Below are 26,939 nucleotides of genomic sequence, written 5' to 3'. Positions count from 1 at the left end.
CTTATGTCACCACTGATGTGAACTACGTTTGTCCAGATCATGATCAGTAGCCCCCAGCCTGTAGGGTATAGCAACCTATTCTGTCACAATAGGTGGCCTCAAAGCTACACAATTCCCTATCGCCTCTTGACAATTTTCCGGGTGGAACTGGTTGGAAGTTGGCCAGCGGCATTGAAATGAGGACCCCATTTCTGGTGCATAGGAATAACTTGTGCTGTTGCTCACCCGCTGCAAATCAGCCCGGGTTTAAAATCAGATCTTTGTTTTGTTTTTATTGTAGGCAAGACAATGCATGGATCAGTGCTGAAGGATCTATCTGCTTGGAGCACATTATGTGCTAGCGGGCAAAGAGAGTAAAATTTGGTCCAACGTGATCCACAAATTAAATTGAAACATTGCCGATCACCATTCTGGAAAACAACTAATCCTATTTCGATCAAATGGTAATTGTCTACAACATATTGTCAATCAAGCCTCTAGATCCTCTTATAATAAAAGCAAAACTTTCAAATTACTAACCTTAACAGCAAATAAAGGTCCTACAAGTTCCTGTTAGATATTATGAAGATCTTAATCAGAAAGGCTATTATAGATCCTGTATTTATCAACTGCCCGCCAGAGGTTGCCTGCTAAAAATATTGAGTTGTAACTACAGAATTTTGAGGTAGGAGTGGGAGGTGTACTGCGTGGCGACAGACATCTCTTCCTGGAAATACCAACAGTAATCTTGTTTAAGTACTGCTCAGCATGAGGAGTATATTTAATTAACAGCAATGTGTTAGGTGTCAGCAGGAGACCAATCTTGAAAAATATTTTTCCATTTTGAACTTTCACAACTGTAAATTCCAAGAAGGAAAATATTTCAGGTGGTGGTTTCCTAAGAATAGAATACAGCTAGTTGGAGTTGTAATGATACTGCCATTGTCACCAGCAATTTCTAATTTAGTGACCCCCCACCTGCAAGGACCCCATGTGGGCACCCTGAGTTTCCATCAGTTCTCCAGTTGAGGGATGCAATGAAGCTTGGGTCAGCTGCTGCAGAGGTGCAGTGGGGACCGGTCGCCTCTAAGAGCTTTCAACCGTTGCGCACGGAGGGAAGGGGAATACTATAGAACCCCCAGGACTGTGATGACAAACATTGAATGCATACAGTGAATATTCCATGTATCACAAATGGATTGAAGCACCACAGAATGCAACAGAACCTTGGTAGAAAATATTATTGCAATCTCCGTAAAGACCATTTGTCTGTTCAGATACTTCAGAAATGTCTGTTCAGATACTTTACAAATAAAATATATTTTTGCAAAAAACGGCAGTACTCAAGTTGAACAAACAATGTGGAGCCGTGTGCTCTACGTTTGCACAAGGGGAATTATGCGACTCCAGCTTTAAATAGGAAAGTTAAATGAGGTCAAGCAAATTCACGAACAAATAGTGCTGTTCCTCCAAAACCACGATTGACATAGTGCCTGTGACTCAGACTTCATGGTTACAGCTTGGCCCGGGCTCGAGCTATACAACTAGCCCATATTTTGAACTGTTCAAAGAACACGTTTGGTAATGAGGTCATTGAAAAAGTGAAAAGACTTGATGGATCCAATTCTTGAAAGTTTCAAGTCCATCTTCGCTGTTGAGCTCACAAGTGATATTTGCTGTAATCATTGATATTTTAGTTTTGGTCAGTCTGTGTCTGGGGAGCAAATAAAGGGAAAGAGTGTGTAGCAACAATAATCAAAGTTGGATCCAGAGTATATGAATACCTGCTCCCAAATATCTTTACACAAGAGTACAAAATAATTCTGTGGAAATGTGGGGTTATAATTCTGTCCTAAATCTAAAGGAGATGGGATTTGACAGTGTAAATAGGGGGAGCCAATGTATGGGATTTTTTTCAGTCTACTGTGACCCAAATTACAGAAGCACAAAGTGTAAATGTGTCTGTAGATTAGAGGTTCTTTGACAAGACTATGGAAAATATTGTTGATTCAGCTTTAAGATATTACGATAGGTAACTTGATTCAAAAATATATTCGTATGTTCATGAACTGAAAATGAATGGTGTGCTGCTGGGGTGTACGGTCAGTTTAGGTACTTCAGGTGGGAATGGCACATGATCCACGTCATTGAAATGAAACAAAATGAAAATTGCTTATTGTCACAAGTAGGCTTCAAATGAAGTTACTGTGAAAAGCCCCTAGTCGCCACATTCCGGCGGCTGTTCAGGGAGGCTGGTACGGGAATTGAACCGTGCTGCTGGCCTGCCTTGGTCTGCCTTCAAAGCCAGCGATTTTACCCTGTGCTAAACCAGCCCCTGTTTGCATAGCACAGTGGGAGTCAATCAATCTCTGAGCAAGATGAGTTTAACAGAGAAATAAAACTGTATGTGGAATTCTTAACTAGATACACAGTCATTCTCCTGGGACAAAACAGAAACTGCTTGAATAACCTATTGAAGACCACAGACAAGTACCTTTGTTGTCTTTGTTTCATCGCTGGCTGGAGTTAGTTGTCAAAGCTCATTTATCTCCAGCTGTGCAAAAAATCAACAGCGGGAAACCTCCCAAAAGCTCCCCATAATCTTACAGCGCTCCAAAAATTGAAGAACAGAGAAGCAATGCTTCAGTTAAAATTATAAAGAGCCACCCTTGTCTAAACAGATATTGCATTCTTTACCAGAGTGGCTAGTAGAACTGACAGCAAATAGATTCCTATCTGTGTGCAAACAGTTACTTTGATTGGAATTCCATCAGCTATTTGAAAAAGCTTCTGTGAATGCAAGCTGTGAAGAGACACTTTATGCCTGAAGGGAATCTGAATGTTTAGCAGTCTCAGAGGCACAGATTTTTATTCATTCTGTTTAGTAACCTGACAGAACGTTAATAAATGTCAAAGCTCAGACCACAGTTTAGTGGCATGCCAACAGCTAAGTACCTGACGCTTTAGAATATTAATTTTTCACAGAATTTAAATTAATTCAACATTTAAGATTAGAGATAAATATCCAAAATCATTTTGTAAGACAGTATGGTGGTTTAACTAGCCACCCATTAAAATTTTTTTTAAAGTGCCCAATTATTATTTTTCAAATTAAGGGGCAATTTAGCATGGCCCTGTTTCTCCAACACAAAATTAGTGTTTGTACCATTTGGCCTTGTATATATTTTTTACTGTTTTAATAAAAAGATATGGCCAATCCACCTAGCTGTGCACATCTTTTGGGTTGTGGGGGTGAGACCCACGCAGGCACGGGGAGGATGTACAAACTCCTAATGGACAGTGACCCGAGGCCGGGATCGAACCTGGTTCGTTGGCATCGTGAGGCAGCAGTGCTAACCACGGCACTACCTTGCCACACTGTTAGCTACCTGTATGATACCAATTTAGTATTTAGAATACAAAATACATTTGTTCTTTCCTGTCAGTTGCTGAACATACTCTGCGTGTGTCACGTGCAATATGTCAGTATTAGCAATTTCTCCAAATGAATGCTGCATGAGAGGTTCAACAGGTATGAACCATGGGTTGAAGAATGTCATTCAAAAGGGTGAATTGTGGCTGATAAACATGTTGTCAGCAATTTCTAGCTCATAGTCCTTCTGAAGACTATCTGTAAAAGGTTGATTTTCTTGAAATATTTGTTCAGAGAAAAATATGTTTAAAAAAGGATGCTTGACCTTCATTTAAAAGAAGTCAAACAGAAATCGAGACACAATACTTTATTCATTCAAAGGTTAGGCAGTCATGTCTTAAGTTGAGCATGTTCAGTGTTGAACAGTTCCCTATTATTTATCTGCCATGCATTATATTTGGGTCAATTAGTGACAATGGAAATAATTGCTCAAGTCAATATGCAGCTGCTCCCATTCTTTAACGATCTCCTTTCCAATCCTCGTTAAGGACATGAAACCTGTGAAAATGGGAAATATTTTCTGGAGAAATGCCCTTCATCAAGCACACCCTGTTATTTGAGTTTAATATATTTATCAAAGAAAAGCCATTTAGCTCAGTTGGTTAGATAGCTAGCACGTGGATCAGATTAAAGCCAATATGGACGGCAAAGTAGCTCAGTGGTTAGCATGGTTGCTTCACAGTGCCAAGGACCCCAGTTCGATTCCCGGCTTGGGTCATTGTCTGTGTGGAGTAATAGAATCATAGAATTTACAGTGCAGAAAGACACTAAGGGCAATTTAGCATGGCCAATACACCTAACGTGCACATCTTTGGACCTGCATTGTGTGTTGACCTGCTGGCAGTATCCACATAGGCTGATCAGCCTGGAGTGATAATAATAATCTTTATTATTGTCACAAGTCGGCTTGCATGAACACTGCAATGAAGTTACTGTGAAAATCCCCTAGTCGCCACACTCCGGTGCCTGCTCGGGTGCACAGAGGGAGAATTCAGAATGTCCAAATCACCTAACAACATGTTTTACAGGACTTGTGGGAGGAAACTGGAGCACCCGGCAGAAATCCACGCAGGCATGGGGAGATCGTGCAGATTCCTCACAGACAGTGAACCAAGCAGGGAATCAAACCTGGGACCCTGGTGCTGTGAAGCAACTGTGCTAACCACTGTGCTACCATGTGCACTGTGCTATATAACACAGATTCTGGGTATGCGGAACAGCGCAGTGGCCGGTGGGTGGTCGGGGAGGGGATGGGGAGAAGGGAGGGTGGAGTGTGAGGTGGATCGGGATGGGCTGGGGATGCAGGGGTGGGGGATGTGGTGGGTGGAAAGGGAGAAATGACGGACGAAGCTACATTCTATGAGAAGTGGGAGAGGATGATGACTTCTCTGATCCTCCGGGAATGCCAGACCTTCGCCGCAGCCGCCTTTCCTCCATCCTCCGGCTGGTCCTGCAGGTCCACCAGGGACTCAGCCTCCGTCCCCTCCTGCTCTGGCTCCTCCTCCTCCTCCAATGTGGCCGCATTGTCTCCTTCCTCCACCTTCAGCACAACGCCACTCTGCTGTGCCAGGTTGTGGAGAGTACAGCAGACCACCACAAAGCGGGCGATGCTCCGGGGCGTGTACTGAGGTTCACCACCAGAGCGGCCCAGGTATCGGAAGGCATTTGAAGCAGTTCAATGCACCACTCAATGGCAGCCCCCGTGGCCGCATGGGCCTCATTGTATCAGACCTGTGCATTGGTCTCCGGCATCCGCAGCGGCGTCATCAGCCAGGACCTTAGCTGGTACCCCTTATTCCCTCAAATGCCAACCCATCATCCTGGGGCATCCCTCGATGATGCCGTGGACCTCCGACTGCCCCAGGATGTAGTTGTCATGCACACTCCCTGGTAAGCGTGCTCACACGTGCATTATCTTCAGCTGGTGGTTGGACGATTAGGGAGTGGAACCTCTTCCTGTTAATGAAGGGTGCTGCCGGACTGCCTGTTGCACACAAGGCGACATGCATGCCATCTATTACCCCCTGGACGTGGGGCATCCTGGCGATGGTTTAGCTCACTGGGCTAAATCGCTGGCTTTTAAAGCAGACCAAGGCAGGCCAGCAGCACGGTTCAATTCCTGTACGAGCCTCCCCGAACAGGTGCCGGAATGTGGCGACTAGGGGCTTTTCACAGTAACGTCATTGAAGCCTACTCGTGACAATAAGCGATTTTCATTTCATTTTCATTGCTCAGAATCCTTCTGCCTGGATATCTTGATGGGCTTGGTCCAGGTCAAAGTTTATTCAGTCAGCTACCTGGGCAAACACACCATCTGTGACTTCATGGATACACTTATGTGCCGTTGGTTGAGATATGCCGCACAAGTCCACGCTCAAGCCTGGAATGATCCTGAGGCATAAATATTCAGGGCTGCAGTAACCTTGATGGTCACCAGGAGCGGGTATCCTCCTCCGTTGCGTGGTGCCAAGTCCGCAAGGACATGGCACAGGTTCCGCATCATCATTAGAGTCTCCTGTGGCACATGCTTTCTGACATCTGTTCCAAAGACCAGTGACACTTCGATACCTTGGGCTGTCGCTGGCAACCCCCTCTGTGCCTCTTCCTGGCTTTGTGGGTGGCCGGGTCCTCAGGGTGTGGGGCGGGGTCCTGCACATAAGCCGCTGCCCGAGCCCCTGTCGATCCTGCTGTCGCTGCCTTCTTTGGCCACCTGGACTGCCACTGCCACAGGGAGTGCAGCTGCTACGGGGTGCACAATATCATCCATATTGTGATATCTGTCAGCAATTGGAGAGGGTGTGAGACAGACAATCAGCTGTGGCTTCCACCCCAGGACCTGTGGTTCTCCCATGCCTCCCCACCCTCACATCCCGTGCCATCCCTCAGGGTGATATCCAACATGCCCTGCACAAGCAACCCTGCCCACAACAGGGGCCCCTGGGCACCGGACCCCAGACACCTGCTGAGCGTTGGCTCATTCCCCCAGTCCATAAACCCACATTCTGGTTGCAGGAATGTCCCCAATGCTGGGGCCCAACTATTGGGTGTTTGATTGTTGGCTGCTACCTCTGTGGTGTTCAAGCCATCAGTTTTCAGGCAAATTGTCCAGGCCTCATAGTCTGATTAGGATGCTAGGAGGTAGCCCACCTGCGACATTGCATACCTACCCACGGAAATCCACATGGGAGCTGTGAAGTGCTCACATTACTAGAATTGTCAATTCCCTATTAGCGATAGCTTTTAACCAGAAGCAGCGGCGGTCAGTGGGTGTTAAAGTGACCTTAACCATATTACCACGGATGGGGCTCTGTCCTGGGGGTGTTCGTTTGGTCAGACAGGCAGCAGCTGGAGCTGCCTCCGTTATGGATATGCACAATTTGGTTGGACATGCCGGACCTATAGATTCTGAGCCCCTCACCTCAGCAGGAGCGTCCCCCCACCACTGATCGCGGCCCACCCCCCATGACTGAGCCCATCCAGCCCCCCCCCCACCCCCGCTCCCCAGTGCCCCCGGCCTGACTGCCCAAATCCGAAGATGGCTACTTACCTCCTCCGATCCCCTCAGCAGCCATTATGCTGGCTTCACGTTTTTAAATAGGTGTGCTAAACGGCACCAGCACGACCGCTCACTGGGGAGACGGTTAGATCACAGGAGGACGTTAGATAGGGGGTCCTTCCTGTTAATGGGATGGAGATTAGCCTTAATTGGTGATTATTGGTCTCTCGCCACCATAAGACATAGGAGCAGAATTAGGTCACTCGGCCCATTGAGTCTGCTCTGCCATTCAATCATGGCTGATATTTTTCTCATCCCCATTCTCCTTTAAGACACCGTGGCGGGATCCAGATCTCACCAACGGGAGCGGGCCAGATAGATCGGAAACAGATCAGCGCCCTCCGTGGTTCCTGATTTCGGCATCTCCTGCACTCCAACCGGCTCGGACGGATTTGTGCCCCAATGTAACGGGGCCGTTAGCTCGCACCCTCTGTCTTCAGTGCCTTCTTGCACTTTCTCTTCTGTCCACTGCACTGCTGTCACTGCGGGGACTGGAGAGCTGCTGGCCAATCTGATTGGCCGGCAGTTGTCTAAAGTGGGACTTTCTCCCGAACGATAGACAAAAGTCTAATCTGCAGCCAATCAACCTTATTAGTGCATCAACTGGCTGCGGGACAGTTGGAGTCAGCGGGATTGTGTTCGCTGCCAACTGTCCAGATGGCGAGAAGAGGGACCCCACTATCTGAAAATTTCAGACCGTCGTGCCAACTGTTCAGATGGAGAGAAGAGGGACCACACTATCTGAAAATTTCAGACCGTCGTGCCAACTGTTCAGATGGCGAGAAGAGGGACCCCACTATCTGAAAATTTCAGACCGTCGTGCCAACTGTTCAGATGGAGAGAAGAGGGGCCACACTATCTGAACATTTCAGACCGTCGTGCTATAAATCTCAATTGCTTTGCTTGAAAACTAATATTTTTTGATTGTGCAGATTTGAATAATTTTGCCTCATATTGATGAACTTAAGCCACAAATCTTACCACTAATTTTAGATTTATACCAATTCTGAAAACAACTTTGCTCCTAATTTCCATGCAGTTCTATTCAGAGAATGTGCACTGAAGGCAAAGCAAAAGTAGAGAAAAGATTATCAGCTGACGGAAGGGAGCCCAGAAATATTTTATCAAGTTTTAAAAAGTGAAAGGATAACTACAGGAATGGTAAGGCTGATTATGGGCAAAAAAGAAATCTCCTGATTGAGACAGAGGGTATGACTGAGTGCATGGCATCTGCCTTCACAAAAGAAGAGTTTGCAGTTAATTCTGGAATAAAAGCAGAAGGATTGGATAGAATATAATAATAAGGAGATTCCAAAAAATAGGCATCACTCAAAGTTAACAAGTCACCCAGTTCAGGTGGTATGTATCTTAGATTTCCCATAACAGAAGCTCTGACCATAATCTTTCAATCTTCCTTAGGATTTCAAATACACATCCCTGTTCAAAAAGGGTAAAGGGATAAGCCCAGTACCACCGTGAGTCTAATATCAGGAGGAGGAAAACTACGAGCGACCATGGACAAATACAAAATTAATTTTCACTTGGAGAATCCTGGGTTAGGACAACCAGCACAAGGGTTTGAGGTTAATCATGCCTGACTAACCTGATTGAGGTATTTGATATAGTAACAGAGGTTTGATGAAATAGTGGTAATGAAATGATGAAATACATGAGGTATTATGGACTTTAAAGAGTGATTTGATGAAGTATCTTATTAACGGCTATATTTGGGAACAATGGTAAATTAAAGAAATTAAAGGAAAATTAAAACAACATTAAAGGAACAATGGTAAATTGGGAATGAAATTGGCTAAGGGATGGGAGGCAGAGAGTATTGGAGAACAGACGTTTTTCTGATGGGAGAGAGTATGCATTGGCCTAGGTTCCTGTCAGCTTGATATCAGGATCATTGCTTTTCTGAATAAGTAACCTTAATCAGGCTACAGGAAATACAGTTCGGAAGCTTGTGGATGATACAAAACCTGACGACAGAGCAAACAGTGAGCATGTTAGTACCTTAACTTCAAGATGATAGACAGGCTGGTGAAATGGACAGACACATGGCAGATGCAATTTAACACAGGTAGATGTGAAGTGATGAATTTTGGAAGAAATGACATGGAGAGGCAGTATAATCTAAATGATGTTACAGATCGAGAGGGATCTGAGGGTGTTTACTCACAAAATTTTGAAGGGGGCAGAGCAAGTTAAGATGACGGTTAAGAAAGGCACTCGGCTTTATAAATAGGGACGCTGATTACAAAACCAGTTAAGTTTTGCTCAAACTTTACTCTGATGCTAAATTGCCCACAGTGTCCAAAATTGCCCTTCGTATTGGGTGGGGTTACTGGGTTATGGGGATAGGGTGGAGGTGTGGACCTTGGGTGGGGTGCTCTGTCCAAGGGCCGGTGCAGACTCGATGGGCCGAATGGCCTACTTCTGCACTATAAATTCTATGATTCTATGATTAGCCATCAGCTGGAGTGTTGTATACACTTCTGAGCACCACACTTTCGGAAGGATATCAAGGATGTGTGAGGCACGTGTGCAGATGAGGTCAAATCATGATACCGGGGCGAGTAAGTTCAGCTATGTAGAGTGACTGGAGAAAATATGATTGTTCTCCACACATCCGAGAAGGTTGACGGGGGATTAATGTGGGGTTTCATTAGAGCAAGTACGGAGAAATAAGGGGTGTGAGACTAAGGAGGATAGCTGTGTCAAAGACTCTCCTCATGTACTGCAAAATCCTGATTCCATGTCATAACTAATTTTCAACATTACGTAAATGAACTACTGCTTTAATTAAAACAGCATTAGTGCTTAATCCCATTCTGAAATGAAATTAATTTTTATTTGTCAATTTTAATCTTGGAAGTATTAGGCCTGAATCGCATGATTCTGAGTTTAAGTTTTAGGTGAGGGCATGGGCTCGTAATCTCAGAACTCATTCATAAAACACTGCAGTACTGAATTAGTGGAGAAGTCAAGTCTGCCTGTTCAATTACTATTTGAAGAAAAGCAGGAGGTTCACCGAATGCCTGATCACCGATCCTCTCTCATCTAGAATCACCAAACAGATTAATTGGTCATTCATTTCATTGTTGCTTTTGGGACATTGCTTGTGCTGAATGGGGTACTACCATTTGTAGGGGTATGTGGAAAAAGCAATCAAGTGGCACTAGTTGTAAAGCCAACATGGGCACAGTTTTGAAAAAAAATTTAGAGCACCCAATTATTATTTTTTTTCCAATTAAGGGGCAATTTAGCATGGCCAATCCACCTAACCTGCACATCGTTGGGTTGTGGGGGTGAAACAAACGCAGACACGGGGAGAATGTGCAAACTCCACACGGACAGTGACCCAGGGCCGGGATTCAAACCCGGGTCCTCAGCGCCACAGTCCCAGTGCTATCCACTGCGCCACCGTGCTGCCCTAACATGGGCACAGTTGAATGACATGGATCTGTCCTTCTTGATTCTAAATTTGCAAACATATTGCTGTGCTTCATAAGTTGTGTCATGACAAAAAGTGCATGCTTTGACGTCATGTAATGAAACATTGTATAAACACAAGTGCTTTTATTTATCAAAATTGCAAGTGTTCAGACATCGGATAATGACAGTATTGAGCTTGACTGAAATGCACAGTCGAAAAACTGCCAGCATTCACAATCTACAGACTCACAATGGCATCTTGGATGAAGGGACCAAACGCTGAACTGTTATTGCCACCATTTATAGACCTTACTCCAGCACATTAACAGTTTACTGAAGTACAGAACAAACATCTTTGAATTAGCTCTACATTCATATGCGCAGTAATCTTATTGTTACTAAATTCATTCTGAAATAGGATATCTAAAAAGAAGAATCGATCATGTGCAGTAAATTACTTTACCTGGAGCATATCTCGTAAACTTCAATTATGTGGCTTTTTCTAAGCTGTTTCTTTCTAATTTGTTAATTGAATCCATATTACTTATCTTGCATATTATCAAAAACGTATAACTATTTTACATATATAATGCTTAATACCAAAGCTTTTCACAACATTTCTTACAGTAAGAAAGTAATGCAGTGGGATTTTAAGGTTTTGATTTTAAAGAAAATCTGAAGCAGGGGTTTCCAAACTGGGGTCCGCGGAACCCTAGTGTTCCGTGAGAGGTTTCCAGGAGTTCTGCAGGAGCCATGGAGTAGGTTTAGATTTAGATTTATTGTCACTTGTACCGAGGTACAGTGAAAAGTATTGTTCTGTGTTGAGTCCAGGCAGATCGTTCCATGCATGAAAAAAAACATAGGACATACGATAAATACACAACGGAAATACATAGATAGACATCAGGTGAAGCATATGGAGTATAGTGCTAACAACAGTAGAGAAGATGCATAAAGAGGTCAGCTCAGTCCATAAGTAGGTCATTCAGGAGTCTGGTAACAGCCGGGAAGCTGTTTTTGAATCGGTTATAGTGCGTGTTCTCAGACTTCTGTATCTTCTGCACGATGGAAGAAGTTGGAAGAGAGAATAACCAAGGTGGGAGGAGTCTTTCATATGCTGCCCACTTTCCCGAGGCAGCGGGAGGTATAGACAGAGTCAATGGTCGGGAGGCGGTTTTGCGTGATGGATTGGAGTATGGGAGGATGGCTTAGCCAGGGGTTAATGTTAAGGGGCCAGGGGAGGGTGGCTTAGCTAGGGGCTGATGTTAAGGGGCCTTGGTTAACAACATCAGGTGGATGTGTGAGTAAAGGAGGCAGCATCACTCCTCACTCTTCAGTTCTTTGTCAAATAAAATAGTCATTTTTATTAGTCATAAAATGTGCAATTAGGTAGATTGGCCATGATAAATTACCCTTATGTTAGGTAGGGATACGGGGAGAGAGTGGAGGTGTGGGCTTCAGTGGGGTGCTCTTTCCAAGAGCTGGTGCAGACTCGATGGACCAAATGCCCTCCTTCTGCACTGTGAATTCTATGATTCTATATATGTATAGATATAGCTGGAAAAGTCTTGTTTAAATTTGATTTGTGTGTCAGCACCTATTTCGTAGCAAAAAGGGGCATTGACATTATGAGAATGTTTGTTGCTCTCCAATGCTCTTGGGAGGTCACTAGGGGTTCTGTGGCTCAAAATGTTTGAGAAACCATCACCATATGCCAGAATGGCAGCACAGTGGCTAGCACAGTTGCTTCACAGCTACAGGGTCCCTGGTTCGATTCCCGGCTTGGGTCACTGTCTGTGCGGAGTCTGCATGTCCTCCCCGTGTCCGCGTGGGTTTCCTCTGGGTGCTCCAGTTTCCTCCCAAGTCCAACGATGTGCAGGTTAGGTGGATTGGCTATGATAAATCACCCTTGGCGTCCAACAAAGGTTAGGTGGGGTTATTGGGTTACGGGGATAGGGTGGATGCATGGGCTTAAATAGGGTGCTCTTTCCAAGGGCTGGTGCAGACTCGATGGGTTGAATGGCCTGCTTCTGCACTGTAAATTCTATGATTCTATATGACCATAAGATATAGGAGCAGAATCAGGCCATTTGGCCCACTGAGTTTCCTCCAGTATTCGATCATGGCTGATATGTTCCTCGTCCCCATTCTCCTGCCTTCTCCCCAGAACCCCTGATCTTCATATTAATCAAGGGATCAGAGCATGGTCTGAAAGAAAGCGAGCAGTTTCAGTATTTGTCGGTAAAGTAATGTCATGGTGAATAGATGTACAGAGCATAATGGTCCAGGGGTCAGTGCTGGGCGCCCAACGATTCTGAGTTCAATTCATGACTTGGATTAAGGAATCCAGTCCAAACTGGTCACATCTGTAGAAGGGACTGAAGTAGGGATAGCTATCAAGCCAGATGGATTAGCAAAACACCTATGAACATAATTTAACAAAATTATTCGCAGGCAAATGTCAGATGAAATTCAATACAGATGGGCAGCACGGTGGCGCAGTGGGTTAGCCCTGCTGCCTCACGGCGCCAAGGTCCCAGGTTCGATCCCGGCACTGGGTCACTGTCCGTGTGGAGTTTGCACATTCTCCCCGTGTTTGCATGGGTTTCGCCCCCACAACCCAAAGACGTGCAGTGTAGGTGGATTGGACACACTAAATTGCCCCTTAATTGGAAAAAATGAATTGGGTACTCTAAATTTATTTTTAAAAAGAAACTCAATACAGACAAGTGCAGTGTATTGCACAGTGACAGGAAAAAAAATGGACATCACATATACTATGAATAAAAGCAATTACAGGTGAAATCAGAGAAGGATCTGGGCTGATAGCAGAGCTGGCATGTAACACCTAACAGCATTGTGTAGCAACAAGAAACAAAGCAAACAACGATAATTGGATTGCTAAATTCCCTGAGTCTTAGTTGGAAGACAACTGATTAGAAGAAAATTCGGATAATTGCTAGTGACTGAAAGGTTTTTCTTATAAAACTGTGATTTTTAAAAAAAACGGCCATTAAAACGCAGGTAGGAGCTAATCGAATTCTGAATGGTAATTTTGCTGTCGACTATTGAATATTGGGAAGACTGAAACTATTGTCTTTGCTTCCCCCTCCAAATTCAGTTTCCTCACTACTCACTCTATCTATCTCCCTAGCACCTGTCTGAGATTAAACAAGACTGTTTGCAAATTTGGTGTTATATTTGACCTGAAGATGAGCTTCTAACCACAAATCCGCACTATTATTAAATCCATTTATTTCCACAGCTGTAACTTTGCTTGACTTAACCTCCTGCCTCTACTCATCTGCTGCTGAAGCCCTCATTCATACCCATGTTAGGGCAGCACGGTGGCGCAATGGTTAACATTGCTACCTCACAGCGCTGAAGTCCCAGGTTCGATCCCGGCTCTGGGTCACTGTCCGTGTGGAGTTTGCACATTCTCCAGGTGTTTGCGTAGGTTTCACCCCTACAACCCAAAGATGTGCAGTGTAGATGGATTGGCCACGCTAAATTGCCCCTTAATTGGAAAAAAATGAATTGGGTATTCTAAATTTATATTTTAAAAAAATGTTTTTAAAAAAATTCATACCCATGTTATCTTTAGAACTGACGATTCCAATACATATTCTACCTTCCAAAAACTTGAGATCAGCTAAAAATCTGCTGCTCTTGATCAGCCTTGTTCTGGTTCCTGGGCAAACAACTCCTCCATTTTAAAATTCTCATCCTTATTTTCAAATCTCTTGCCCCTCCTAATATCTGTAATTTCCTCCAGCCCACAACGTTTTGAGACATCTGCGCTCATCTAATTCTGGTCTTTTGAGCATCCCTAATTTTAATTGTTGCTTGTCTTCAGGGATTCCAGGGATGATAGAATCCCAACAGTGCAGAAAGAGACCATTTGGCACAGCGAGTCTGCACCGACACTTCGAAAAACCACCCTAATGAGGCCCAATTCTCCCCGCCCTATAACCCCACCCTAAGGGGCAATGTCACATGGCCAATTCACCTAACCTGCTCATTTTTAGACCATCGAGGGAAACCGAAGCACCCGGAGGAAAAGCACGCAGACAGGGGGAGAATGCACAAACTCCACAGACAGCTACCCGAGGTAGGAATTGAACCCGGGTCCCTGCCGCTGTGAGGCAGCAGTGTTAACCACTGCGCCACCATGCCATTCCCTTTAGTTATGAGGGTAGGTTGGAAAGAGTTTGGGATTGTGCTCTTTGGAGCGAAGAAGTCTAAGAGGAGATTTAATAGAGGTGTTCAAAATCATGAGGTGGCTGGACAGAGTAGATGGTGGAAACCTCTCCCACTTGTAACTTGATCGAGAACAAGAGGGCACAGATTTAAAGTGATTTGAGAAAGAAGCAAATGTGATGTGAAAAAAACCTTTCCACAGAGGCGAGCAGTTCAGCTCTGGAATGCACTGCCTAGAAGTATGGTTGAGACAGGTTCAATCAAGGCATTGAACAGGGTATTTGATGATTATTTGAACAGAAACATTCTGTAAGGGTATGTGGAAAAGGTAGGGAACGGCATTGAGTCATCATGCTCATTTGGAGGGCCAGTGCAGGCACGATGGGCCGAATGGCCTCCTTCAGCACTGTAATGATTCTGTGATTCAGCTGCCAAGGCACTATGCTCTGGAATTCCCTCCCTCAACCTCGGACTCTCTGCTTCTCTTCTTTTTAAAACCTACCTCTTTTATCAAGCTTTTGGCCAGCTCTGCCCTCATGTACCTTACATGTTGCTGCGGTGTCTAATTTTGCTTGATAATGCTCTTGTGGAGCACTTTGTGACATGTTATTGCAGTAAAGGAACTATATAAATACAAGTTGTTTTTCTGGTTATTGACCTCGGCTGGCTAGAAAACCCAAAAGGATAGATTTTTAATATTCTGCCTGGCAACAGGAATTGCATGGACAGACGGAAAAAGCAATACAGGCAGTTTGGTAATAAAAATAGAGGCTCCAAATGCATTTGTCACACCGTAGTGCCTCTGACTGTTCTAAGAAATCCTCACCATTAATCACATTATAAGTAGCGCAATGTACTTTGATCAGTTAATGCTGTGTATACTTGTGCTCTGGCTTCTGTGGATGCCATTGAACTTCATAAAAATGGGCCTCAGCAGTTCATCCAACTGCAGTAATTTAAAACTGAAAATCAATCTAACTACTGGTTTTAACACTCTGATTTACTTTAAATTTATTAAATAGATGATAGGGTTACTGAAAGGGGATACTTAAGCTTTACTAATTAGTTGAAAAAAATCGGAATCAGTGTATTTTAATCGCATGATAAAAGTTTTACTGGGTTACTGAAAGCACAATATCTGCTTTGAAATTTAATTCCAAGTATATAATAATGAAAGTGGCAGAGGTATCTTACACAGTAATTGACAGATGTACTGGGGGCTTCATTGGGTAGCCCCGGAAATTGGGCGTGGTGATCTCGATCCCGATGCACCATTACCCTGTGAAAATGAAATGAAATGAAAATCGCTTATTGTCACAAGTAGGCTTCAAATGAAGTTACTGTGAAAAACCCCTAGTCGCCACATTCCGGCGCCTGGTCGGGGAGGCTGGTACGGGAATTGAAATGTGCTGCTGGCCTGTTTTGGTCTGCTTTCAAAGCTAGATCTTTAGCCCTGTGCTAAATCAGCCCCAAATGTGTGCCAAATGTGTTGGAGGTAGCACACAAATTTTGTGCTGCTTCCAATTCATGATTGTGATATGCAGCCGATCTCTGAATGTGCTTTCAGTGGTACCTCAGCAAATGGCTCCAAGTTCATGTGAGGCTGTAGCACTGAAGCTAGCCTACACTCTTTAAAGCTGCAGTCTCCGCTTCTTAAAGGTGAGGTGCAATCTAGCTGCAGCAGGGCCTGGAATTTGAAGAAGGGTTAAGGACCTGAAAGAACATGTAGGAATGGCACAAATGGCCAGAGAGCATGCACTAAGATTCTTTGATACAATGCTACCTGCCTTGGTGCTGGAGGTAGGCGGCACGGTAGCACAGTGGTTAGTACTATTGCTTCACAGTGCCAGGGATCCGGGTTCGATTCCTGGCTTGGGTCACTGTCTGTGCGGAGTCTGCACGTTCTCCCTGTGTCTGCGTGGGTTTCCTCCGGGTGCTCCCATTTCCTCCCACAAGTCCCGAAAGAGGTGCTTGTTAGGTGATTTGGACATTCTGAATTCTCCTTCAGTGTACCCGAACAGGCGCTGGAATATGGCGACTGGGGGATTTTCACAGTAACTTTCTTGCAGTGTTAATGTAAGCCTACCTGTGACAATAAAGATTATTATTACACAGTTGGAACCCCCAGATAGTGGCTGAGAAGGCACATAGGAACAGATAACTGTTGTAGTTCATGTCAGCCATCTAGATCCTCCCAGCTGCACCAGTAGTCTCACACGGTGCCCCGTTCACCACTGCGTTCACCAGTAAACCAAAAATCACAATCAAACATGAATTATACCAAATATTCACAACCTCATCTGACGCTCACACACTTAGCATTCCTGGCAGCGGCATACATAGATCTCACAACTAGCACAACACTGCAAACTATTCACATGTGACAGTTGCATCACCCAAGTGCATTGCTCCACACTCACTGATACCCTTCACTCTCTCTTCCAGGAAGAGGTGGCCCAACTGGATTTCCTGTCGCTGAAGCACTGCAAGCAGCATTGCCAAAAGCATTGAAGGTGATGCTATATTCCTGCCGAATCGACCTCCGTTGCAACGGTAAATCGTGGAACTGAGCTGACCAATCCTTTGTTGCCTTCACGGTCAAGTCAGATGGCCTGAGGTGCTGGGGGTATGGTTTAGAGGGACCAGGGCATGCATTAGAAACTGGAAGGAAAGAGTAGGTATATGAACTAAAAACTGGGGATGTGGGAGTGACATTCTCTCCTCATTGCAGGTAAGAATTGTCCCTCAGGTGCGAATCACTGTCAGCGTTGCTATACGAGGCGCAGGTCTGGTCTTGCCCATTCCTCACTCCTGGGCTGTGGCAATCACCCTTTTGCCACAATCAATTTTACGCCTCATCTGGGGGTCAAAAATGGGCCGTGTTTGAAAGGATGCAATGTACAAACTAGATAATGGGGGGAAACACAGGCTCAACATCACTCTAATCCTACCTTTGTGTGTGGCTGCATCAAACTGTGCATAGATCCTCGGTACACATACATCAAGTGTCACTTCGTCCTGAGGTTCTACCTGCCCCTGATGGTGTGCAAAATGGGTCTGGCCATGCTGCCGCGGAATGCTCCAAGTGGTTGGACTGTGCCCTACCACCTGTCTCCCATGGAGAGATTTATGACCACAAGTCCATCAGTCAGTGGTCTGCACATAATGTCCTAGAGTCACTATGGGAGAAGCAGATGATGGATCCTGTCGGATGGTTCCCTGAACAGACTGTCGTAGTCATGTGGCAGAGTGCCTCATCACCGGAGCTGAGATGGTTGACCACCAACCACCACAATCATCTTCCTTTGTGCCAGGTATAACCCAAACCAGTGGAGGCTTCCCCCCGATTCCCATTAACTCCAGTTTTGCTTGGGCTCCTTGATGTGGTAATCAGGCTCCCCACACTTTCCAAGAATTTAAGAAAATTGACTTTTGAAACTAGTTTTAAGTTATGTGCATTTGAAAGCATTTTCCTTTTCTTTGATGCATTTGGAGTAAGTTTTTAAAACGTATTGGGCTGCATAGGAAGGCAAGCACGAGCTTTTAGTATCTGACCTAGTTGTTCCAAAACTACTGAAGAAAATATATCGCCTTTCATCCTTCAAAAGGAGAACGCATTTTATCTGGAGCTGGATTTATTAACTTCTTTCGTTCTCCATCTAAAACAAATCTGTACTTGCTGCAACTCATTAAAAACCATTCTGACACTTAGACATCCCAGTTTAGATCCAAATTGGTGCATGTGCATGGTATCTGTTTATGCTTTGAGGTTTAACAGGGCAATCTAGGTTATTTCAAAAGAACAAGAGCAAATACTTTTGTTATATCACGGTATTAGTGAACTAAGAAAATTACAGCACAGGAACAGGCCCTTCGGCCCTCCCAGCCTGCGCGGACCCAGATCCTTTATCTAAACCTGTCTTCTATTTTCCAAGGATCTACTTCCCTCTGTTCCCGGCCCGTTCATATATCTGTCTAGGTGCATCTTAAATGATGCTATTGTGCCCGCCTCTACCACCTCTGCTGGCAAAGCGTTCCAGGCACCCACCACCCTCTGTGTAAAAAACTTTCCACGCACATCTCCCTTAAACTTTCCCCCTCTCACCTTGAAATCGTGACCCCTTGTAATTGACACACCCATTCTTGGAAAAAGCTTGTTGCTATCCACCCTGTCCATACCTCTCATGATTTTGTAGACCTCAATCAGGTCCCCCCTCAACCCTCGTCTTTCCAACAAAAACAATCATAATCTACTCAACCTTTCTTCAGAGCTAGCACCCTCCGTACCAGGCAATATCCTGGTGAACCTCCTCTGCACCCTCTCTAAAGCATCCACATCCTTCTGGTAATGTGGCGACCAGAACAGCACGCAGTATTCCAAATGCGCCCTAACCAAAGTCCTATACAACTGTAACATGACCTGCCGACTCTTGTACTCAATACCCCGTCCAATGAAGGCAAGCATGCTGTATGCCTTCTTGACCACTCTATCGACCTGCGTTGCCACCTTCATGGTACAATGGACCTGAACTCCCAGATCTCTCTGTACATCAATTTTCCCCAGGACTCTTCCATTGACTGGAGAGTCCGCTCTTGAATTAGATCTTCCAAAATGCATCACCTCGCATTTGCCTGGATCGAACTCCATCTGCCATTTCTCTGCATATCTCTCAAATCTATCTATATTTTGCTGTATTCTATGACAGTCCTCCTCGCTATCTGCAACTCCACCAATCTTAGTATCATCTGCAAACTTGCTAATCAGACCACCTATACCTTCGTCCAGATCATTTATGTTTATCACAATCAACAGTGGTCGGAGCACGGATCCCTGTGGAACACCACTAGTCACCTTTCTCCATTTTGAGACACTCCCTTCCACCACTACTCTGTCTCCTGTTGCCCAGCCAGTTCTTTATCCATCTAGCTAGTACACCCTGAACCCCATACGACTTCACTTTTTCCATCAACCTGCCATGGAAAACTTTATCAAACGCATCACTGAAATCCAGGTTTATGACATCTACAGCCCTTCCCTCATCAATTAACTTTGTCACTTCCTCAAAGAATTCTATTAGGTTTGTAAAACATGACCTTCCCTGCACAAAACCATGCTGTCTGTCACTGATCAGTCTATTTTCTTCCAAATGTGAATAGATCCTATCCCTCAGTATCTTCTCCAACAGTTTGCCTACCACTGACGTCAAGCTCACAGGTCTATAATTCCCTGGATTATTCCTGCTACCCTTCTTAAACAAAGGGACAACATTAGCAATTCCCCAGTCCTCCGGGGCGTCACCCATGCTCAAGGATGCTGCAAAGATATCTGTTAAGGCCCCAGCTATTTCTTCCCTCCCTTCCCTCAGTAACCTGGGATAGATCCCATCCGGACCTGGGGACTTGTCCACCTTAATGCCTTTTAGAATACCCTAAACTTCCCCCTTCCTTATGCCGACTTGATTTAGAGTATTTAAACATCCATCCCCAGCCTGAACATCCGTCATGTCCCTCTCCTTGGTGAATACCGATGCAAAGTACTCATTAAGAATCTCACCCATTTCCTCTGATTCCACGCATAAATTCCCTCTTTAGTTTTCGAGTGGGCCAATCCTTTCTCTAGTTACCCTCTTGCTCGTTATATATGAATAAAAGGCTGTGGGATTTTCCTTAACCCTGTTAGCCAAAGATATTTCATGACCCCTTTTAGCCCTCTTTATTGCGCGTTTGAGATTTGTCCTACTTTCCCGATATTCCTCCAAAGCTTCATCAGTTTCAAGTCGCCTAGATCTTATGTATGCTACCTTTTTCATCTTAGCTAGTCTCACAATTCCACCCGTCATCCATGGTTCCCTAATCTTGCCATTTCTATCCCTCATTTTCACAGGGACAGGCACTCTAATCAACCTTTCCTTAAAAGACTCCCACATTTGAAATGTGGATTTACCCTTAAACAGCTGCTCCCAATCCACATTCCCTAGCTCCTGCCGAATTTTGTTATACTTGGCCTTTCCCCAATTTAGCACTCTTCCTTTAGGACCACTCTCGTCTTTGTCCATGAGCATTCTAAAACTTACGGAATTGTGATCGCTATTCCCAAAGTAATCACTAACTGAAACTTCAACCACCTGGCCGGGATCATTCCCCAATACCAGGTCCAGTATGGCCCCTTCCTGAGTTGGACTATTTACATACTGCTCTAAAAAACTCTCCTGAATGTTCCTTACAAATTCTGTTCCATTTACGCCTCCAACACTACATGAGTCCCATTCAATGTTGGGGAAGTTAAAATCACCCATCACGACCACGCTATTGCTCCTAAATTTTTCTATAATCTGTCTGCATATTTGTACCTCTACTTCATGCTTGCTTTTTGGAGGCCTGTTGTAAAGTCCCAACAATGTTACTACACCCTTCCTATTTCTTAGCTCTACCCATATTGCCTCAGTGCTCGAATCCTCCATCGTGTCCTCCTTAATCACAGCTGTGATATCATCTCTTACCAGTAATCCAACTCCTCTACCCCTTTTACCTCCCTCTCTATCCCTCCTGAAGCATCTATACCCTGGAATATTTAGTTGCCAGTCTTGCCCTTCCCTCAACCAAGTCTCAGTAATACCAATAACATCATATTCCCAGGTACTAATCCAAGCCCTAAGTTCATTTGCCTTACCTGCTACATTTCTCGCATTGAAACAAATGCACCTCAGACCGCCTGTCCCTTTGCGTTCATCATCTCTTCCCTGCCTACTATTCCCCTTAGTCACATTGAGTTTATTACCTAGTACCTTACTGGCTTTAGTTGCTGCCTCTTTACTGACCTTTAACTTCCTAATCTGGTTCCCATCCCCCTGCCACATTAGTTTAAAACCTCCCCAACAGTATTAGCAAAAGCACCCTCTAGGACATTGGTTTCAGTCCTGCCCAGGTGTAAACCGTCTGATTTGTAATGGTCCCACCGCCCCCAGAACCGGTTCCAATGTCCCAAAAATCTGAACCCCTCCCTCCTGCACCATCTCTCAAGCCACGTATTCATTCTGACTATTCTTGAATTTCTACTCTGACTGCCTCATGGCACTGGTAGCAATCCTGAGATTATTACCTTTTAGGTCCTACTTTTTAACTTATCTCCTAACTCCCTAAATTCTGATTGTAGGACCTCATCCCGTTTTCTACCTATATCGTTGGTGCCTATATGCAGCACGACAACTGGCTGTTCACCCTCCCCCTTCAGTATGTCCTGCAGCCGATCTGAGAGATCCCTGACCCGTGCACACGAGAGGCAGCATACCATTCGGGAGTCTCGTTTTCGACCAAAGAAATGCCTGTCTACTCCCCTTACGATTGAATCCCCTATGACAATAGCCCTGCCAGTCTTTTTCCTACCCTTCTGTGCAGCAGAGCCAGCCACGGTGCCATGAGTCTGGCTACCACTGCCTTCCCCTGCTGAGTCATCTCCCCCAACAGTATCCAAAACGGTGTACCTGTTTTGGAGGGAGATGACCGCAGGAGACATCTGCACTGCCTTCCTGCTCTTTCTCTGCCTTTTGGTCACCCATTCCCTGTCTCCCTTACCAATCCTAATCTGCGGTGTGACCAACTCACTGAACGTGCTATCCACGACCTCCTCAGCATCGCGGATGCTCCAAAGTGAGTCCATCCGCAGCTCCAGAGCCATCATGCGGTCTAACAGGAGCTGCAGCTGGACACACTTCCCGAACATGAAGGAGTCAGGGGCATCGGCCGCGTCCCTGATCTCTCACATTAAGCAAGATAAGCATATTACGGGTCTGGGATCTCCTGCCTTGTTTACACTCCCAACAGTAAGTTTTTAAAAAAAAATTTACTCCCCTTCTCAGAAAGCACTCACTCAGCAACCACTGCACCCCGCATGATAACACCTCAAGGAAAAGAAAAACTACTCACCAGTCACAGCCAATCACTTACCTGTAGGCTGTGACATCTCGGTTCAACTTCTTTCTGACCTCGAGTCTCACTCTTGATCTTTACTCAGCTGGGATCCTTACAGTGATTGTCTTTTTTTTTTGGTTAGAGGAGGAGATAGGGAGGGAAACACTTAAGAAGTGTTTTGGGTTTAACTGTCACTTGACAACAGCTCCTCCACAAACCACCTTTTGGATGCAGTGACCGCAATGCACGGATGCAAATTTTCCCCGCAACAGCCAATCAGCAGCTCCACTCCACTGCCCTCTGCTGGATGCTTGCCTTGAACTGAATACCTGGGGTGTCTTGCTCAGGTACACTTTCTGGATGCAGTGACCGCAATGCACGGATGCAAATTTTCCCCGCAACAGCCAATCAATCAGCAGCTTCGCTCTACTGCCCTCTGCTGAAAGGGAAGCTCATGCCCTAAATTTGGGATGGATTATTTTTATTTGCAAATGAACAACGGATGAGCCTTTTGTTTTGCTTCTTAATTCAGATGCTAATACTCGAGATAAGACACAATAAAATGCACATATTTTTCTCCAGAATATTCATATTATTAATGATACTTCTTTTCGTATAGCATCGAAATAGTCTGAAGTATCGTGAAACGCTAAACACAGTAAATAATTTTCAAGTGCACTCTCACATCAGCCACCCTGTGCCAGCAGGATTCCACAAACAATGACCAGTAAATTCACTCCTTTCTTGTGCAGTTAAGAAGGAAATGGTGCACATAGGAGAGCCCTATGTTCTCCCAATAGTGCCATCTTCAACACGCACCTAAACAGGCAGGTGGTTTCCCATCTTATGTGAAGAATATTATATCTCTGACAATATGGAGCTCGCACAGTACCTCATTGGAATGCCAGCCTAGAATAATCTGCTCAAGACCACAATTTTCTGATCCAGAGGTGAGAATATTAGTAACTTAGCAAGGTTGAGATGCACACATGGTGACTTTGTTTAACTTTTTGTGCTACATCAAGATGCTCTTTGCAAAGAAAGAGGACCACCAAACAGCTAGTTTATCTTTCACTCAATGAAAACTATCTCTTTGTATTTGCTTCAATGCAGCTTTATTTTGAACTGAACAACTTGAACATTAGACAAATTCCATCTGCTTTTCTGCTTGAAATATTGTAAAAACGTGGGTGAAATGATTGCACAGTGGTTAGCACTGCTGCCTCACAGTTCCAGGGACCCAGATTCAATTCCAGCCTCGGATGACTGTCTGTGTGGAGTTTGCACTTTCTCTCAGTGCCTGCGTGGGTTTCCTCCAGGTGCTCCGGTTTCCTCCCACAGTCCAAAGATGTACAGGTTAGGTGGACTGGCAATGCTAAATTGCCCCTTTGTGTCTAAAAGGTTAGTCGGGGTTACTGGGCTATGGGGATAGGGTGGAGGCATGGGCTTAAGTAGGGTGCTCTTTCTAAAGGCCAGTGCAGACTTGATGGGCTGAATGGCCTCCTTCTGCACTATAAATTCTAAAAGGTGACATAGCACACCCTGTGCAATAGGAATTCCACTGTTCTAACAGAGAAGAGCCTTATGAGTGTCTTGGTCCACAGCATTTATGTATAAATTTCTTGAATAAAGATATTCAGATACAATTCAGAATGTCCTTATCAATCCTACTTTTCAATGTACAGATGCAGGTGAAGAGTTTAATGTATCCATTCTAATAATAACATGGGTTGCAGAAACCTTTTGGTTGACTGGAAACGATTAAGTCCAATACCATTGTTGGGGAGCTGACTCCATTTCACTTGTATATGTAACTATTTTTGTTTAGTTACACACGATAGAAACTATGGTTGTATTTGGGAGATATTCTTGTTTTAAATATAATGATGCTGACATTTGGAGGGCCTTTGGCAATTTTTTTAAAAACAGACCCGAATAATTTCAAGAGAAACTAACAAAATGTGTTGTGCGTGAATGATTACTTCCCTGCAAACCCCAAGGCCTCTGTTCACAGGTTCTGTGACCACAAGAAAACTGGAAACAATTATCCAAGCACAAGTCTCAATTTTCTTTTGCTCATTGGTATCAATTCAAGATTTTCATAAATGACTGAGAATTCCTCAGAGTTCAGAACAAATATATGTCTACCCATGGGATCACCAGCAATCTCCTATCAGGATGTAAACACATTAAGAAAAGGCTGAAAAGTATCACAGAGACTGCAAATGAGCTAGAACATTGCAATTCCGCTGCATATCAGGACTAGCAAAAGCAGAGCACAGCTAACAGCTGCAAATTTAAAAATTCCAAAGTGTCCTTGGAATTTCCAACTTAAGATAACATGGTATCGAATACCATGTGTGTTGTATATAGCAACAGCAACACTGCCATTCATGAATAACAAATCAATTCCATTAGTAACAAAAGTTCAATCAATTTCTCTTTCATACAATACTTACATTTTGTTAAATCGTTTCTTCTCAATACATAAATCACTTCACATGTTAAAGGGTCCGGTCACCTGCTAATGCTATTTTTAGACTGTCTTCCTGCTGAGTCTCAGGACCACCCAAGCTAGACTCTGATAGTCCTGGCACCCACAGAACATCTTTAACATGGAAACGCGTTTCAATGACTTTACAAAATAGAAGAAGCTGGAGTTTCGGAGGAAGATTTGGGATGTTAACCAAAGGCAGTGTTGAATAGGCAGCTGGGTGAAGGAAGATAACGACAGGTGCAACTTAAGAGACAGGAGAGTTAGGGCAGGTGAGGAACTGATAAGATGGGAGGATTTGTAGAAGTGTCCCGAGGTACAGTTGGAAAGGTGCAATGATTAAGAAAGATGACCTGAAGCACCCTTATAGATTTTGAGGAGGCTTTTCAAAATGATAAGGAATAGAGATGGGACATAATTGGATAAGGCTTTGTTATCACCAAAGTGCCCAGCATGTTCTCCCAGCCTTCCCTTGCAGCCAGGCAAATGTACAACACAAAAATACATTTATGAACAGTCATCATTCATTTTAAAATTAGAATCTTCAACTCAATAAGATTTACAGATGACAATTTCCATATATTTTAAAACAAGATAGAATTAATTATCTGCCAAGAGACAAACATGTGCTAATATCAAATTGATTATTAGTTATGGAGAAGTAACATTTGGACAATTACATTACAGGATAGAATGTGCAGTATCTTATCTCTCCAATTATCAGAGTATGCTGTGATTGTATCACTTGCTATCATATTAAACATGGCTAAGGAACTAACAGAGGTCAGGAATGCATTGAAGATCTGGTTCTTCCTTGTGTTAACGAAAGGCATTAGAGTAAAGTGGAGCCTCAGGCTGAAGCGACATATAATTTACTCTGAACTGAGAGATGATTTTGGACATTTACATTCATCAAAATACCTGAGAGAGTTTTGCACAATGTTTTTTATGTTTTAACAGGACTTTATTTATTTACAGGATATAGGCATCATGAGCAAAGGTGGCATTTATTGTCTATTCTTAATTGCCCTTGAGACGATGGAGGTGAGCTGCCTTCTTGAATCATTGCAGTCCATGTGATGAAGGTTCTCCTGCAATGCTCCTTGGTAGGGAGCCACAGCGGAATTCTCTGCTGGCAGGATCCTCTGGTCTGCCGGCAGCGCAACCACGCCTTGGATTTCCCGATAACGTGAGGTGGCCACACTGGGAAACCCGATTGGCCAGCTGCGGGATCGGAGAATCCCGCTGCCAGCGGGGGCGCGCAAAGCCGGAAAACGCGGCTGGCGGACCGGAGAATCCCACCTCCAGTATTTTGACCTCGTGATTGTGAAGCAATGGCAGTATGTTTCCAAGACAGGATGACATCAGGCATGGAGGGGCACCACGGTTGGAGGTTCCCCTATATGGCCTCCCCTTGTTCTTCTAGGTGATAGACATTATGGGTTTGGGAGGTGCTGTCAAAGAAACAGGTTTGGCAAGTTTCTGCACTTCATCTTGACATGATACAATACTGCAGTCATTGTGCATTAGTGGAAGATGGGGTGCCAATCAGATGAGACAGAGAGAGAATTTAGAATGTCCAACCACTGTCCAACAACATCGGCGATGTTGTTCTATTTTTCATGAGGCTGGCAGCTCTCGGTGGGGGTGGCGGAGAGGGGTTCAGCCATCCTAAACAGGACGGTAACCCTGGAGTCAGCTACATAAATAGTGCTGCCCAAAAAACTGAGGGGGGGGGGATGGTCTTGCCAGCTAGCCGTGTGGTTATAGACATACATTTCCAGCCCATGTCTGGACATCAAAGGATTTCTTTACAAAATATGGCCCAAAAATATTTCTATGCAGCATGTCATTCCTCGACTTGTTCAGTCCCTGATTAGTATCCAATGTGGTCAACCTGTCTTGTCATTCCTGGCAGGATTCTTAAATAT

At 44.4% G+C, this 26,939-nt stretch overlaps 1 protein-coding gene across 25 annotated transcripts in view; it reads right to left on the bottom strand.

Annotated features, from left to right (window-relative positions):
* The window catches only part of LOC140388298 (contactin-4-like), a 3,617,424-nt gene that overhangs the window by 83,038 nt on the left and 3,507,447 nt on the right, over positions 1–26,939 (bottom strand). Inside the window, exon 29 of one of the 25 annotated variants that reach the window (XM_072472224.1) lies at positions 11,036–11,222. The exons of the other annotated variants lie outside the window; for them this stretch is intronic. Coding sequence (XP_072328325.1) covers positions 11,221–11,222 — 2 coding nt within the window. The 3' untranslated portion in view covers positions 11,036–11,220. Of the gene's footprint in view, positions 1–11,035; positions 11,223–26,939 lie in introns of those variants that run through there. 25 annotated transcript variants of the gene reach the window in all.

Source organism: Scyliorhinus torazame, chromosome 13 (genome assembly GCF_047496885.1).
Source record: "Scyliorhinus torazame isolate Kashiwa2021f chromosome 13, sScyTor2.1, whole genome shotgun sequence".
Lineage (NCBI taxonomy): Eukaryota > Metazoa > Chordata > Chondrichthyes > Carcharhiniformes > Scyliorhinidae > Scyliorhinus > Scyliorhinus torazame.
This window is presented reverse-complemented; position numbering and strand designations above follow the sequence as displayed.